At 42.0% G+C, this 14,137-nt stretch overlaps 1 protein-coding gene across 10 annotated transcripts in view; it reads left to right on the forward strand.

Annotated features, from left to right (window-relative positions):
- Positions 1 to 14,137, forward strand: part of CHD6 (chromodomain helicase DNA binding protein 6) — a 235,635-nt gene that overhangs the window by 143,242 nt on the left and 78,256 nt on the right. For 9 of the 10 annotated variants that reach the window (XR_016215824.1, XR_016215823.1, XR_016215825.1 and 6 more), the window contains 6 exons: positions 262 to 383; positions 3,248 to 3,491; positions 4,658 to 4,834; positions 5,482 to 5,625; positions 9,204 to 9,459; positions 10,377 to 10,587. Coding sequence is in view for 5 of the 10 variants with exons in the window: in XM_008274447.5 (XP_008272669.4) it covers positions 262 to 383; positions 3,248 to 3,491; positions 4,658 to 4,834; positions 5,482 to 5,625; positions 9,204 to 9,459; positions 10,377 to 10,587 (1,154 nt within the window). In the remaining 5 variants the exon portion in view is untranslated. Of the gene's footprint in view, positions 1 to 261; positions 384 to 3,247; positions 3,492 to 4,657; positions 4,835 to 5,481; positions 5,626 to 7,523; positions 7,618 to 9,203; positions 9,460 to 10,376; positions 10,588 to 14,137 lie in introns of those variants that run through there. The other variant, XM_089307101.1, reaches the window with a different exon arrangement.

The raw sequence follows: 14,137 nt of genomic DNA on the forward strand, positions 1-14,137 counted from the left end.
AGAGGTGGAATAAAACAGTATAATGCACACCAAAATTCTTAGATCAGTCTGTTAATCTTCTTAATTACTTGAAAATTTTACAAAGGTATAAATTTATTGAAATTTGGAAAATACTGGGCCTGCACATTACTGAGAAAATAACAACTGCACTTTGAAACTGGCCTTCAGACGGTGTTTGAGGCTGGTCCCCTTGTCCGTCATTATCTGTGTTGTGCTTAAACACCATTGCTTTTGTGAAGTGCTCTTGGCTTCCCTCCCCAGGAGCGGCCTGCTTCAGACTCCTGGCAGAAGCTCGAGAAGTCTCGCGAGTATAAGAACAGTAACCAGCTCCGGGAGTACCAGCTGGAGGGGATGAACTGGCTTCTTTTTAATTGGTATAACAGGTGAGAAACCAGAACCAGTCCACATGTTTGTACCTAGGAGAATATTGGTTCCTTAACCTGGAAAACACGGTGTATCAGTAGCAGAGCAGTGAGAGTGAGCAGCACAGCCACCAGTTTAGTTGGTAATTCTTGCACATTAGTCATGCCAAGACTGACTTTATTTGTACATCAGGTGTTTCTCCAATCCAAAGGAATGATCTTGAGCAATCATTGACTTTGTACTTTTTCTTTGCCTTTTCTGCCCATCTAACTAAAAGGTTAGGATCAGCCCCGATGAAACAACACAGTAGATCCTCTAAAACTGCTTTTTCTCTCTAAGTCTTTATATCTTTTAAAAGAGTTATTTATTTATTTGAAAGGCACAGAGAGATTAATCTTCCATCCACTGGTTCATTCTCCAGATGGCTGCAAGAGCCAGGGCTGGTCCAGGCCAAAGCCAGCAGCCAGGAATTCCATCTCACATGGGTGGCAGAGGTATAGGTACTTGAGCCATTGACTACTTTCCCAGGCACGTTATCAGAGAGCTTTATCTAAGCAGAGCAATGGGGACTTGGACTAATACTCTGATTTGGATGCCCATGTTACAAGCCAAGGCTTAACCTGCACTACAACCCAGACACTTTCTTTAAGTCTTTGGAAACAAAAACCTGGAAAAGGGAATAAAGGCACCAGCATAGTGGCATAGCAGGTAAAGCCACCACCTAGGACACCAGCATCCCATAGTTGTGAGTTGGAATCCAGGCTGCTCCACTTCCAATCCAGCTCCCTGTTAATGATCTGAGAAAGTAACTGAATGTGGCCCAAGTGCTTGTCACTTGTCTCCCACATGGGAGACCTGGAAGAAGCTCCTGGCTCCTGGCTTCAGCCTTATCCAACCCTGGCCATTGCAGCCACCTGGGCAGTGAACCAGCCACTAGAAGCTATCTCCCACATCCCCACTCCTACCCCCTCCAACACATACTTTCTCTGTAACTCTAGCTTTCAAATAAATAAATACATCTTTACCAAAAAAAAAAAAAAAAAGGAGGAGAATGAGTCTAGATTCTAACTCCTACTCCTTATTTGTGTTCCATGGTTGTTTTGATCTTGTACTATAATACTGTTTTGAACTGTTTATGCTCTGGTTCTTACGAGAATCTAGCTGAAGTGAGAAATTTGAGGAAGATGGATTGGGGGTCTTCTTAGCATTCTAGATCGTGCCCTATAGTAGTGAGATTTTATGAAAAGATTATTTATTTGAAAGGCAGAGTTACAGAGAGAAAGAGAGATCTTCCATCTGCTATTTCACTCCCCAAATGGTTACAACAGCCTGGAGAGGCCAGGAGCATCTTCCAGGTCTCCCACATGGGTGCAAGGGCCCAAGAATTTGAGCCCTCTTCCACTGCCTTCCAAAGTGCATTAACAAGGAGCAGAATTGGAACCTGCACCCATATAGGATGCCAGCATTGCAGTCAGCTTTACCGGCTGTGCTACAGTGCCAGCCCCCATACTAGTGAATTTTAAGACACATGTTGTAATGTAAAGCACACCATGGGGGCCGGCCCTGTGGTGTAGTGGGTAAAGCTGCCACCTGCAGTGCCAGTATCTCATTTGGGTGCTGGTTCGAGTCCTGACTACTCCACTTCCAATCCAGCTCTCTGCTATGGCCTGGGAAAGCAGTGGAAGATGGCCCAAGTCCTTCGGCCCCTGTACCCGCATGGGAGACCCAGAAGAACTCCTGGCTTCTGGCTGCAGATTGGCGCAGCTCCAGGCCTTGGAGGGCATCTGGGGAGTGAACCAATAGAAGGAAGACCTCTCTCTCTCTCGGCCTCTGTCTCTCTGTAACTTTGCCTTTCAAATAAATAAATCTTTAAAAAAAAAAAAAAAAAGATACACCATGGTGGGTCTCCAGACCTGACCTGTGTTCTAACATAATGTTTGCCACTTATTCACAGTGTTACCCAGAGTATAACTCACCTAACCGGTCCAGGTGTCAGGTTGCCCAACTGAACAGTGAATGAGACACAGGATGGTGGCCATACCCCTTGCATAATCCCAGTTCTAGTACATAGTCTGTGAGTCTGGGTCACCAGAAGAAGCCATATTTTGATCATGTGGGTTGATCATGTGTGTTGAAACTGTGTCCCGTGATAACATACATATGATAATAAGAATCACCATTGTTTTAATTTTTTAACCTTACCTTTTAGGAAGTTTCTTGGTTAAATGAACTGGCTAGGTTGGAGGTATATTTTTTTTTCTCTTTGTCTTAATGTCATTTTAACTTTTAGTATTTTAAGTTTATGTTTGTGTTTGTGTATAAATGTTTATTTTTTTCATCTACTTGAAAGAGAAACAGAGAGAGCTCATGCACCCACTGGTTCACTCCCCCAATGCCTCCAACAGCTAGTGCTGGAACAGGCCAAGCCAGGAGCCTGGAACTCCCATCTGGGTCTCTCTCACGTGGGTTGCAAAGGTCCCAGCACTTGAGCCATCATCCGCTGACTCCCACGATGCAATAACAGGAAGCTGGATCAGAAGCAGAGCAGGCGGTACTTGAATTGACACTCTAATGTGGGATGCAGGCATTTCAAGCAGTGTCTTAACCCACTATACTACAATGTCCACCCCAAGAATATATTTTAATAGACTACTTCATATATTTTCTTCCATGTTAGCATAGTTCCTTTTTGGAAGTAGACAAGGTATGAATAATAATAATTTTTAAAGGTAGCCTCAGATTTTTCTCTGTAAAATGACTGTAGAATCTTCACTGGTGATGTTACAGGTCAAGGTATACCTCTGAAGCATCTTTTTAGTTACAACCAATCTCTACAACTCTCCTGTATTGATAATGAATTACCTATATTTCCTACTGTCTGCAGGAAAAACTGTATTTTGGCTGATGAGATGGGCTTAGGAAAAACCATCCAGTCCATCACATTCCTTTCAGAAATATTCCTCAGAGGAATCCATGGTCCTTTTCTCATCATCGCCCCTCTCTCCACCATCACTAACTGGGAGCGGGAGTTCCGGACGTGGACAGAGATGAATGCCATTGTCTACCACGGCAGCCAGATCAGCAGGCAGATGATCCAGCAGTATGAGATGGTGTACCGAGATGCACAGGTGAGCCTCGTGGCAAACAGAGACCTGGGGTGGCCTGAGCTCAGAACAGCTTTCTGATACTGCAGGACTTGCAGCAGCCTGCAGCTTGGGTTCCTGTTGACTTGCTCTGTAAAGATGAGTGCTTATTGAGGCTGGCTTCTTGTTGCTCCCTAATAGTTAATGTTAATTTATGATAAAACAGGATTGTAGGGCATGCTCTCCAAACCCTGTGAGTTATGCCATAGGCCTTTTTTTAAGACACTGAAATCTTGGCTTACTGGTTAGCTTATGAAATTGCTTTTATATACAGAAGATTTTACCTGAATTGATATCAGCTCAGTACATAAAGTAAGCAGAATTAGTATACAGGAGATAGGAGTTTGAAGGGAGGTTAACAGATTTTACAGGGAAGGATAAAAAGAGAAAAAACAAGGCTCAATTACTAAAAGCACAGCAGAACCTTTTTTTATGTTTTTGTTAAGTGTAATCATTTTGCTGAGTATGGTTGTGTGCTTGGCCTGGGTACTGGTTTTTATAATTAAGTGGTATAAAAATTAAGTGACTCCAGTCAAGGTAAAGTCAGTGTTGTCACCAAGGATTTCCAAAGCAGCAAAGATGACACTTGGAAGAAACTTAGAATGTGCTCAAACAGAATGCAGCTCTGTTCCTGAAATGTGATGGCAACTCCAAGATAGGCTGACAGACAAAGAAGTGTTCTGACCAGTAGCATTGTCCCAAATGAATCCTGGTCATTGCTTTGACTCTATCCTAGAACCGGAGTTACAGGGGGAAATTAATTAAATCTGAAAAGTAGCAGAGGGTTTTGTTGGGTAGACTGACTGCTGGCTGGGAATGGATGAATCAGTAGCCACCTGCTTTCCTTCTCATAGCAATTAATAAATAAAAAGCTCCTTTGCCTTGCCTTAATAGTGCTTACCCTTCTCACTTTTGTGGGGACAGTTGCTCTCTTGGCTTCTGTTTCATTGACATTGTGAGGTCTCTGTTGTCTAAATTACTCATTCATTCTTTTATTCTCTCCTTTCTCACATGAGGAAAAGCAGTGCTTGTTGTCTTCTCACCTTGACCGTAGCCTATCCCCCGCCACCTCCTCTAATCCAGCAGGTCGTTCATTAGCAGAATCCTGAGGCCAAGGTGTAAAGGTGAGCCTCTGATTGTGTCATCCTCAGGGAAACCCCCTTTCAGGAGTCTTCAAGTTCCATGTCGTCATCACGACGTTTGAGATGATCCTGGCAGACTGCCCAGAGCTGAAGAAGATTCACTGGAGTTGTGTGATCATCGATGAAGCCCACAGACTGAAGAACAGGAACTGCAAACTTCTCGAAGGTCTAAAGCTCATGGCCCTGGTGAGAGTCTGCTAGGTCTCTCCATAAAAAAAGCCCAGGTTCCCTCTGTGGAGCGTGGAGGAAATGTTCGTGTGTAGAGTCCCTTTACTTTAGATGTGGGGGTTTGGGGGTTTTTTTTCTCCCTCCGTAATTGTGATAGTGTAGGAATCAAGTTTCTTTCTCTCTCTCTCTCTTTTTTCTTTTCTTTTTTGTTGCCAACTGGGTCAGCAGTTCAACCTTTGCCACAAATTGATTCCCAGAGGGGACTGGAGACCCTTAAATACCATGGAATTCGTGACCTGGAAATGTAATGTGAATTGGCTTGTTTCCAGGTCCCTGAATGAACTAAGTTACAAAAGATGGTGGCCTTTTAATCATTACCTTGGCCCATTGCCCATTGTGTGGTGGGTAGGCACTCAGTTCTAATGATGAATGAATGAATGATTGCTTCAATTAACATGAAATTGTTGCTAGAATCAGTGATGTGAGTAAAAGGAAGGTAGATCCATTTATACGCCTCGGAAGTGTTGGCCTCCTATCTTTTCCTTAAAACAGAACAGAATTGCCTCAAATTGAGCACAGTGAGGGCCCTGGCTTAATTTTCTCCACTAGAATGTTCCGTTTGGGTATCCCAAACACTGTTGATCGTGTGCTTTTAATTTGTGTAGGAACATAAAGTGCTGCTCACTGGAACACCCTTGCAGAACTCTGTGGAGGAGCTCTTCAGTTTGCTAAATTTTCTGGAGCCATCACAGTTTCCTTCAGAGACTGCTTTCTTGGAGGAGTTCGGAGATCTGAAAACAGAGGAGCAGGTAATTGGGGGCCTGCAGGATGGCAGAGAGGGTGTGATGATCACCTTCATCATCAGGGAAAAAGTGAGTCACTGTGGGAGCAAGATTGAGTAATTTCTTTGTTTTTTTTGTTTGTTTGTTTTTTGTTTTAGATTTATTTTTGGGAGCCAGTGCTGTGGCATAGCATGTGTAGCACTGGTATCCCATATAGGCGCCGGTTCAAGTCCCAGCTGCTCTACTTCTGATCCAGCTCCCTGCTAATGTGCCTAGGAAGGCAGTGAAAGATGGCCCAAGTACTTGGGTCCCTGCCACCAATGTGGGAGATCTGGAGGAAGCTTCTGGCTCCTGGCTTTGGAGCCATCCAGACCTGGCAGCCATCTAGGGAGTGGACCAGCATATGGAAGATCTACCCTCTCTCTCTCTGACTCTGCCTTTCAGTTGGGTGGGTAAATCTTTAAAAAAAAGAAAAGTTTTTTTTTTTTTTTTTTGAAAGGCAGAGTTACAAAGAGAGGAGAGACAGAGAGAGATGTTCCATCCACTAGTTCACTCCCCAGATGGCCACAACAGCTAAGGGGCTGGGCCAGGCCAAAACCAGGAGCCAGGAGTTTCCTTCAGGTCTCCCACATAGGTGCAGGGGCCCAAGGACTTGGGCCATCTTCCACTGCTTTTCTAGATGCATTAACAGGGAGCTGGATCCGAAGTAGAGCAGCCAAGTCTTGAAGCAGTGCCCATATGGTATGTTGTTTTCACAGGCAGAGGCTTAACTCGGTATGCCATGATGCCAGCCCCTTAGCAATTTCGTACACCCCTGATAAAATGAACGTTACCTCCTTTACTGTATCTATTTGTTTATGTTGGGAAGAGAAGGTGGTTTATAGCAGTTCTATGGCTTCAAAGGGAAGATGGGTCAGTATCTAAAATATCAAATGGTAGCCTATCAGACATCCTGCTTCACTGAGCTCCCTTGTACATTCAAAAGTTTTGCTTGAACCCTGGCCTCAGGAGCAAAGTGCTTTCTTCTGCTTCCCTCGTCCTTTGTCTTTCCTCCTACATAATCTGTAGCATGTTCCCAGGCCTGTCTTCCTGAGTGTAGCATGATACCCAAGTCCTGAGGAAAAGCAGGCAGTCACGTGCCTAGGAGAGTCTTGTCCACATCCACTGAATGTCCTCAGTTTCCAAATGTTCAGTCCTAAGTCTAGTTTGTTCAGAACAACAGGTATTAATAAGTTTCTATCTTCTATGGGTAGAAGTCTCTACTATAGTAGAGATTATAGAAATGCCAGACAAGTTTACATGCCATGAGAAGAACCAGTAACAGAGCAGGGACTTTAAAAGAGAGAGGGGCCACATTTGTTTGTGAGTCAGGTGAGTTTTCAGCGGTGGAGAAAGGAGGGAAAAAAATCAGCATAATCAGAGCCATGGAATTGATTCTGTAGTAGGGAATTCTGTAGTTGAGCTGAAGACCAGATGAATGAAGTGGGGAGTGTGTGAAGCAGAGGTGTTCAGGATTGTGTAGTGGGAAGTCCTTGAAAGTCAGATTGAAGAATTTAAAAGGGAGGGACGCCATGCATGACTTTGACTGCAGCACTGACGAGATTAGTTCTGCTGAGTTAATCTTGCAATGGTGTGAAAGTGGGTTGGGGCAGAGAATTTGGGGACTGAAGGGTTTGGGGATTTCACTAACAGATGCCAAAAGGATACTCTGGTTCCAATCTGTTTCCTTCTACTTCTGATGCAAGTCAGATTTGAGAGCAGTGAATAACCAAATTTAATTCCCCTTCTCTACATCAGTGTATCTGTTGATCCTTCAAAAGCCAGCTCCAACCCTCTCTCCATTTTTGGACCATTAGAAAAGCATCCTCTTCTCCCATTGCACTTAATTTGTGGTATGCATTTTTTCTTCTTCCTAGACAATGATCTCCTTGAGGACAAGGCCCACATCTTCTCCAAAGTTGTGTTTGTTGTATTGACCAGCACAGTGTCTGGCATGTAGTATACTCTAAATGATTCAAGGTATGAAACCGAGTGAAGGGCAAAAGCTGAACCCAGCATGTGGCAGATTGACATTTGTCCTTATCTTTAACAATGAGCTAGCTGTGTCTTTTCTCTTTGGGTTCTTACATAGGAATTCCTTACCCCTGTGGGGGATTAGATTCCTAAGTACCCTTGGTTGGTAAAATCAGTCTCCTAAAAGGCTTAGCTTTAAGATTGGGATTAGTTAGGAGAAAAGCCAAAAAATGGCATTAAATGTTTGTATTATTATGTTTCTTAAAGAATTACCTATTCTTTTAAACTGATAAATAAAATTGTATATATTTATCACATACAACATAATGTTTTAAAATATGTATGTGTTGTGGAATCAAGCTAATTAATACATGTACTACCTCACATACTTATTTTTTGTGGTGAGAATACTCTCTTAGCAATCTTCATGAATACATTGTTGCTTTATAGACACCATGTTGTACAAAATTTCTTGAACTGATCTCTGCTAGCTAACTAAAATTTTGAATCCTTTTACCGATATCTCCCTAAACCCCTTCCCCATCCCATCCCATCCCTGCAGTCCCTGATAACCACCATTCTACTGTCTGCCTCTATGAGACGTTTGTATTTTAAAAAACAACAGATAAAGTTCTAGAAAGTGTCTGTTTCCAAAGTAGAGCATATTCATCATTATCTCAAACCTGTTGCAGTAACTCACTCTTCTAAACCACTCTATGAATCACTTTCTATTTCTTTAGGAATTATTACCATAGCACACAACTTATTTATGCAGCTTATCCCTGTCCCTTTATAAATTTTTGAACAGCCCTTTCTGACTTGAAACTGACTTTGCACTGTCATTTGCCCTTATTTTATTTTCCCATCAGGGTTAATCTGATGCCATATTTTAGCTCTAGGTTAACTGAAGTGCTTTGACTTTGAGTCCCTCATTTGTCTTCCTGGAAGAGGGAACAAGTCACCTTGGTACACTGGTACAGTCAAGTGAGTGCAAATCTGCTGTTCAGGCCTGGAAAATTAGAAGAACAGACAGATCATAGCAAAGAACACTCTTAGGCTCAAAGTGCCCCTGATATGACAGATTAATTCTTTACACACTGCTACTTCCAAGTACGTTTTCTGCTATTGTTACTCAGAGGGTGTAGGTGGAATCCGTGTCCAGATTGCCTCTACTTCTTACTCTGTTCTTTCAGCATCTAAGTCTTCCCTTTGTAATAATTCACTTGTACCTCCTAACATGACTTAAAATATTCTTCAAGTAATTACTGTGCATGTGTGTCTATTAGGAAAGAGTAAGGTTTGTTTTCTCCATCCTAGAGAACAGGGACTGTCTTTTGTATCTTTCCCCCTTTTTATCTTGTGAGATTGCCACATAGGTTCTCAGTAATTACTTGTGAATGAAAACCAGATCCCCTGTTTCCTTTTGGTACTGTGATAAACTCCTCATTTCCAGGGGTCAGTCATGATCTTTCTTTTAGTTTTCTACAACAGTATCATAGTTAGATGTTCAACAGATTATAGTGAGTGTTGGAAAACCCTGTAATCATTTATCAGGACTGCAATGAGTAAATAGAGCTCATTTCCCTGGACAGGTAAAGAAACTGCAGTCTATCCTAAAACCAATGATGCTTCGGCGGCTGAAGGATGATGTGGAAAAGAACCTAGCTCCCAAGCAGGAGACCATCATTGAAGTAGAACTGACCAATATCCAGAAGAAGTACTACCGGGCCATCCTGGAGAAGAACTTCTCCTTTCTGACCAAGGGCGCCAATCAGCACAACATGCCCAATCTCATCAACACAATGATGGAGCTGAGAAAGTGCTGTAATCACCCCTACCTGATCAATGGTGAGTTGGGGCAGTCGGGCATGGGCCTCTGTCAGAAGCTAGTCATAATCAAAGATCTCGTGTATTGAGCTTGCATCATGTGCTACAGTGTATTTACCCTCCAGTTTTTACAGAGTACAAATATGAGGTTCAGAGAAGTTGATAGATTTGCCTAAGCTGTCTAACTTAGAGGGACACAGAGCCAGGTTAACTTCTCCAGCTGTCTGTCCCCACAGTCTGTACTCTGCCTGGTAGAAGGTGGCCGTCCTTCATCAGATCAAGCTGAGAAATTTTTTAATAGTAATGTGATGTCGATTATCTGACCGCTAGTCTTTATGGGTCTTTTTTGTCAACTTCCTGGGGAGATTTCTTTACTTGAGTGAGTCACCTTAGGACATGGTATCTCAAATCTTCTGTCTACTTAGAGAGACTTCCCAGGAAAGCAAAGCACCCACATTCTCTGTAAGATGGCCCTGCTGCCTGCCACCACAGAGCCCTGTGCACAGACCTGGATGCACACCTAGGATCTCCTGTCTCATCTGCTGGTCCAGGAACTAACAATCCACATCATTTTTCCCAGGATCTCTCCCAGAAAGCAGATTTTACTTTTATCTAGATGTTCCTCCTACTGGGGATACATCCCAGTAAATCCATTGTAAGTTGAAGGAAGTTGAAAATGGATGTAGTACACTTAACTAACAAACATCGTAGCTTAGCAGTACAGGGCACTGTAGCCTATCAGCTGTTTTCCCTCCTGACTGGGTGGCTGGCTGGGAGCTGTGGCTCACCGCTGCTGCCCAGCATCTTCAGAGAATATCAGGCCATCTGTTGCCAGCCCCAGAAAAGGTCAGAATTCAAGACTGAGTGTAAAGTCAAACCATCTTCAAGTCAAGGAATATATTTTGTTCAAGAAATAGCTTTGCTCCATTCCTTTTCAGGGGCAGAGGAAAAAATTCTGGAAGATTTCCGAAAAACCCACAGCCCTGATGCCCCTGACTTCCAGCTCCAGGCCATGATTCAGGCAGCAGGGAAGCTGGTGCTGATTGACAAGCTGCTCCCTAAGCTGATCGCGGGGGGCCACAAAGTGCTCATTTTCTCCCAGATGGTGCGCTGCCTCGACATCCTGGAGGATTACCTCATCCAGAGAAGGTGAGGCCTGTGTCAGAGCTCTGCCTCCAACCCTGGGTGGTCCCTGTTATTTTAATATATCCTTGGTCTATTCAGAAATTACAGTGTAGCAACAAGAAGTCATGCAAAAATGGAGAAAGGGAGCCTCCTCAAAGCATGGCTAACATTCAGACTTAGATCTTTTGACCAAGTATACTCAAGTTCAGCCATTTAGAGAGAATTTCAGAGGGCCTGACATGAAGTCCTTGCTTTGCTTTAAAAAAAAAAATCCCACATGTCTGCTTATATTCTTTAGTAGGAAGAAACAGAATTCAAGTAGCATTAGGAAAAGTTAAGAAAATAATGTAATTACATTTTTGCTTCTTAAAAATAACGAGAGGAACACACCCTAGAAAGCATCACCTTATCAAGTTTCTAGTAGAGCTTAAGCTGACAACTCACAGAGAAGAAATTTGGGGTTATTTTATGTCTTTTCTCAGCAAGCCCCATAAAGTTTTATGATTTAGTATGTATGACATCCCAACTTATTTTCTTACTCATTCTTTGAACCTAAAGTCCCTCACTCATGCTGGCAAAAAGACCTTAATCTTAAGTAGGTTATTTGGATTTTGTGTTAGGAGTTACATTTGTTACTTCATACACTGTACCTTAGATTTTCAGTCATTATGATATGTTGGTGATCTGAAGAGGACAACTGAGTTTTTTAATATTTATTCTCAGGGGGCTGGCGTTGTGGTGTAGTGGGTTAAGCTGCTGCCACCCATGACATCTGCATCTCGTGTGGACACCAGTTCCTGTCCTGGCTGCTCCACTTCTGACCCAACTTCCCGCTAATGTACCTAGGAAAACAACAAAAGACCAGCGAAGTTCTTGGGTCCCTGCCCACCCATCTGGGAGACCCAGATGAAACTCCTGGTTCCTGGCTTCCACATGGCCCAGTCCTGGCCATTGTGGCCATTTGGGGAGTGAACCAGCAGATGGAAGATCTCTTGTCTCTCCCTCTCTTTGACTCTACTTTTCAAATAAATAAATATCAAAATTTATCCTTAAGAAAAAAGACTTTTTAAGATCACAGGAACCAGTAGCCTAGGCATTGCTAGGTTTGAAAGGAAATCTTTGTTTTCAGACAATAAAATCACAGTCATCTAGGGTGTCTTAACAGATGTCCTTATTCTTTAGGATTCTGTTTGCCCTTTAAATTACACGTACATATGTTTTATAGAAAGAATTTTAAAAGAAATAGATGTGCTGACATTTAATGTTGCATAAATAATTCTTCGAAGTCTAAGTAGACAATAAAAGAATTTCTTAGAGCTCCTATGGTAGAGATTTATATATAAAGAATTCTTGGGGCCAGCATTGTGGCCTTGTAGGTTAAGCCACTGCCTGCAACGCAGGCATCTCATATGGGCACCAGTTCAAGTCCTGGCTGCCTCACTTTTGATCCAGCTCCCTGCTGGGAAAGCAGCAGAGGATGGCCCAAGTACTTGGGCCCCTGCCACCCATGTGGTAAACCCAGAAAATGTTCCTAGCTCCTGGCTTTGGCCTGGCACAACCCTGGCTGTTGTGCCCATCTAGGGAGTGAACCAGCATGTGGAAAATCTCTCTTCTATCTTTCTCTCTCTCTCTCTCTCTCTCTCTCTCTGTAACTCTGCCTTGCAAATAAATAAAAATAAATCTTTAAAAATTCTTCTTTTTTAGAAAACCTCTATGAATAAATTAAAACTGATAATTTGTAGTTTACAAGTTCACTATAGTTTAGAAACCCATTGCCAAAACACTTTGTTTCTTATATTATCTTAATCTTTAAAATAGGTACTACTGTATATACAGATATTTTTTAACTCAAAAAAATGTAATGTAATTAACAGACTTGGTAAGGTAAGTACAAAACTCTTTAACTTCCTTTTATGCTATTTTTTCCATACCATTTATCGCTCATTTTACGTTAAAATTACTTAAGTGTTACAGTATTTTTGCAAATATGGAAATGTAGAATACCACCACTACAGAAGTTGTGCCAGAGGGCTGACCTTTTTCAGCCTTTTTTTCTTTCTTTCTTTTCTTGTTTGTTTGAATTGTGAAGATATTTTACAATCTACTTTACAACTCATTTTTATTCTAATATGTTATGAAAATTTTCCTTTATTTTTCTATGACAAAATTCTGATGGTCTGTATTACAGGTAATTTCCAATTTTCCAGTTCTGTAAGGGACTCTTGAATGAGTAACCCTTTATAGTCATTATGAGTGTTTCCAGTTATTTCCTTAGGATAAATTCTGATGTATATTTTTAAAAACATTTGCTAGATATTTCTAAAGCACCCTGTAAAGAGTGTTTTATTTGTATGCCTGTCAGTACTATATGAGAATGCTTTTCTGTGTATTCTGAGAAATACTGTTTTTGTCCTTTGAACTTTACTAGTTCAGTAAACTGAATTATTGTCTCTTATTTTAATTTCTATGTCTGATCACTAGTGAGGATGAGTTTTTTGTGTTTATTAGCTGTTTATATTGTTTTTCCTATTGATTGCCTATTCCTATTAATTTTTGTTCTCCCTCCATTTTCTGTTGTTCTTTGATTTTTTTGTTGATTTATAAAAATGGCTTATTTATGAATATATTGCATATTCTTTCTCCAGTGTTTTTTTTTTTTTTTTGCCTTTCAACTTTGTTTATGAGTATGGGTTTTTGTTTATCTTATTTTTAGAAATTCTAAATGTTTATTAGTCAAATCTTTGTTTTAAAACAACTTTAAATTTAAATACTCATTTATGTTTAAATTTATGCTTCAGTGCTTGAGTTAATATGCTTGACAAGACTTCTTTCTCCTCACACCTGTGAGATCATGTGAAAATTCTGAAGTATTTTCCTTATACTTCTTTCGTGATCTCTTTACCCCCGCTGCATTGAACAGGGTTCCTGTGACCTTAGTATTTTCATTACGTTTCTCCTTTTAATGTAACTTTTATTTCAGCAGTTACACATATATACATTTTATTTTTTAATTATTTGAAAGAGTTACAGGGCGAAGTAGAGGCAGAGAGAGGTCTTCCATCCGCTGGTTCACTCCCCAGGTGGCCGCAACGGCCGGAGCTGAGCCAATCTGAAGTGAGGAACCAGGAGCTTCCTCCAGGTTTCCCACGCTGCTGCAGGGACCCAAGGACTTGGGCCATCCTCTGCTGCTTTCCCAGGTCAGAGCAAAGAGCTGGATTGGAAGTGGAGCAGTACCCATATGGGATGCTGGAGCTGCAGGTTGGGGCCTTAACCCATTGCAACACAGAGTTGGCCCCTACATACATTTTCTTTTCTTTTTTTTTTAAGATTTATTTATTTACTAGAAAGAGTCACACACAGAGAGAAGGAAAGGCAGAGAGAGAGAGAGAGGTTTTCCATCCTCTGGTTCACTCCCCAGATGGCCACAGCGGCCGGAGCTGTGCCAATCTGAAGCCAGGAGCCAGGAGCCTCAAGCCTCCTCCGGGTCTCCCACGCAGATGCAGGGGCCCAAGGACTTAAGCTGTCCTCCACTGCTTTCCCAGGCCACAGGAGAGAGCTGATCAGCAGTGTAGCA

Source organism: Oryctolagus cuniculus, chromosome 11 (assembly GCF_051225735.1).
Source record: "Oryctolagus cuniculus isolate XC-2025 breed Fujian yellow rabbit chromosome 11, ASM5122573v1, whole genome shotgun sequence".
NCBI lineage: Eukaryota > Metazoa > Chordata > Mammalia > Lagomorpha > Leporidae > Oryctolagus > Oryctolagus cuniculus.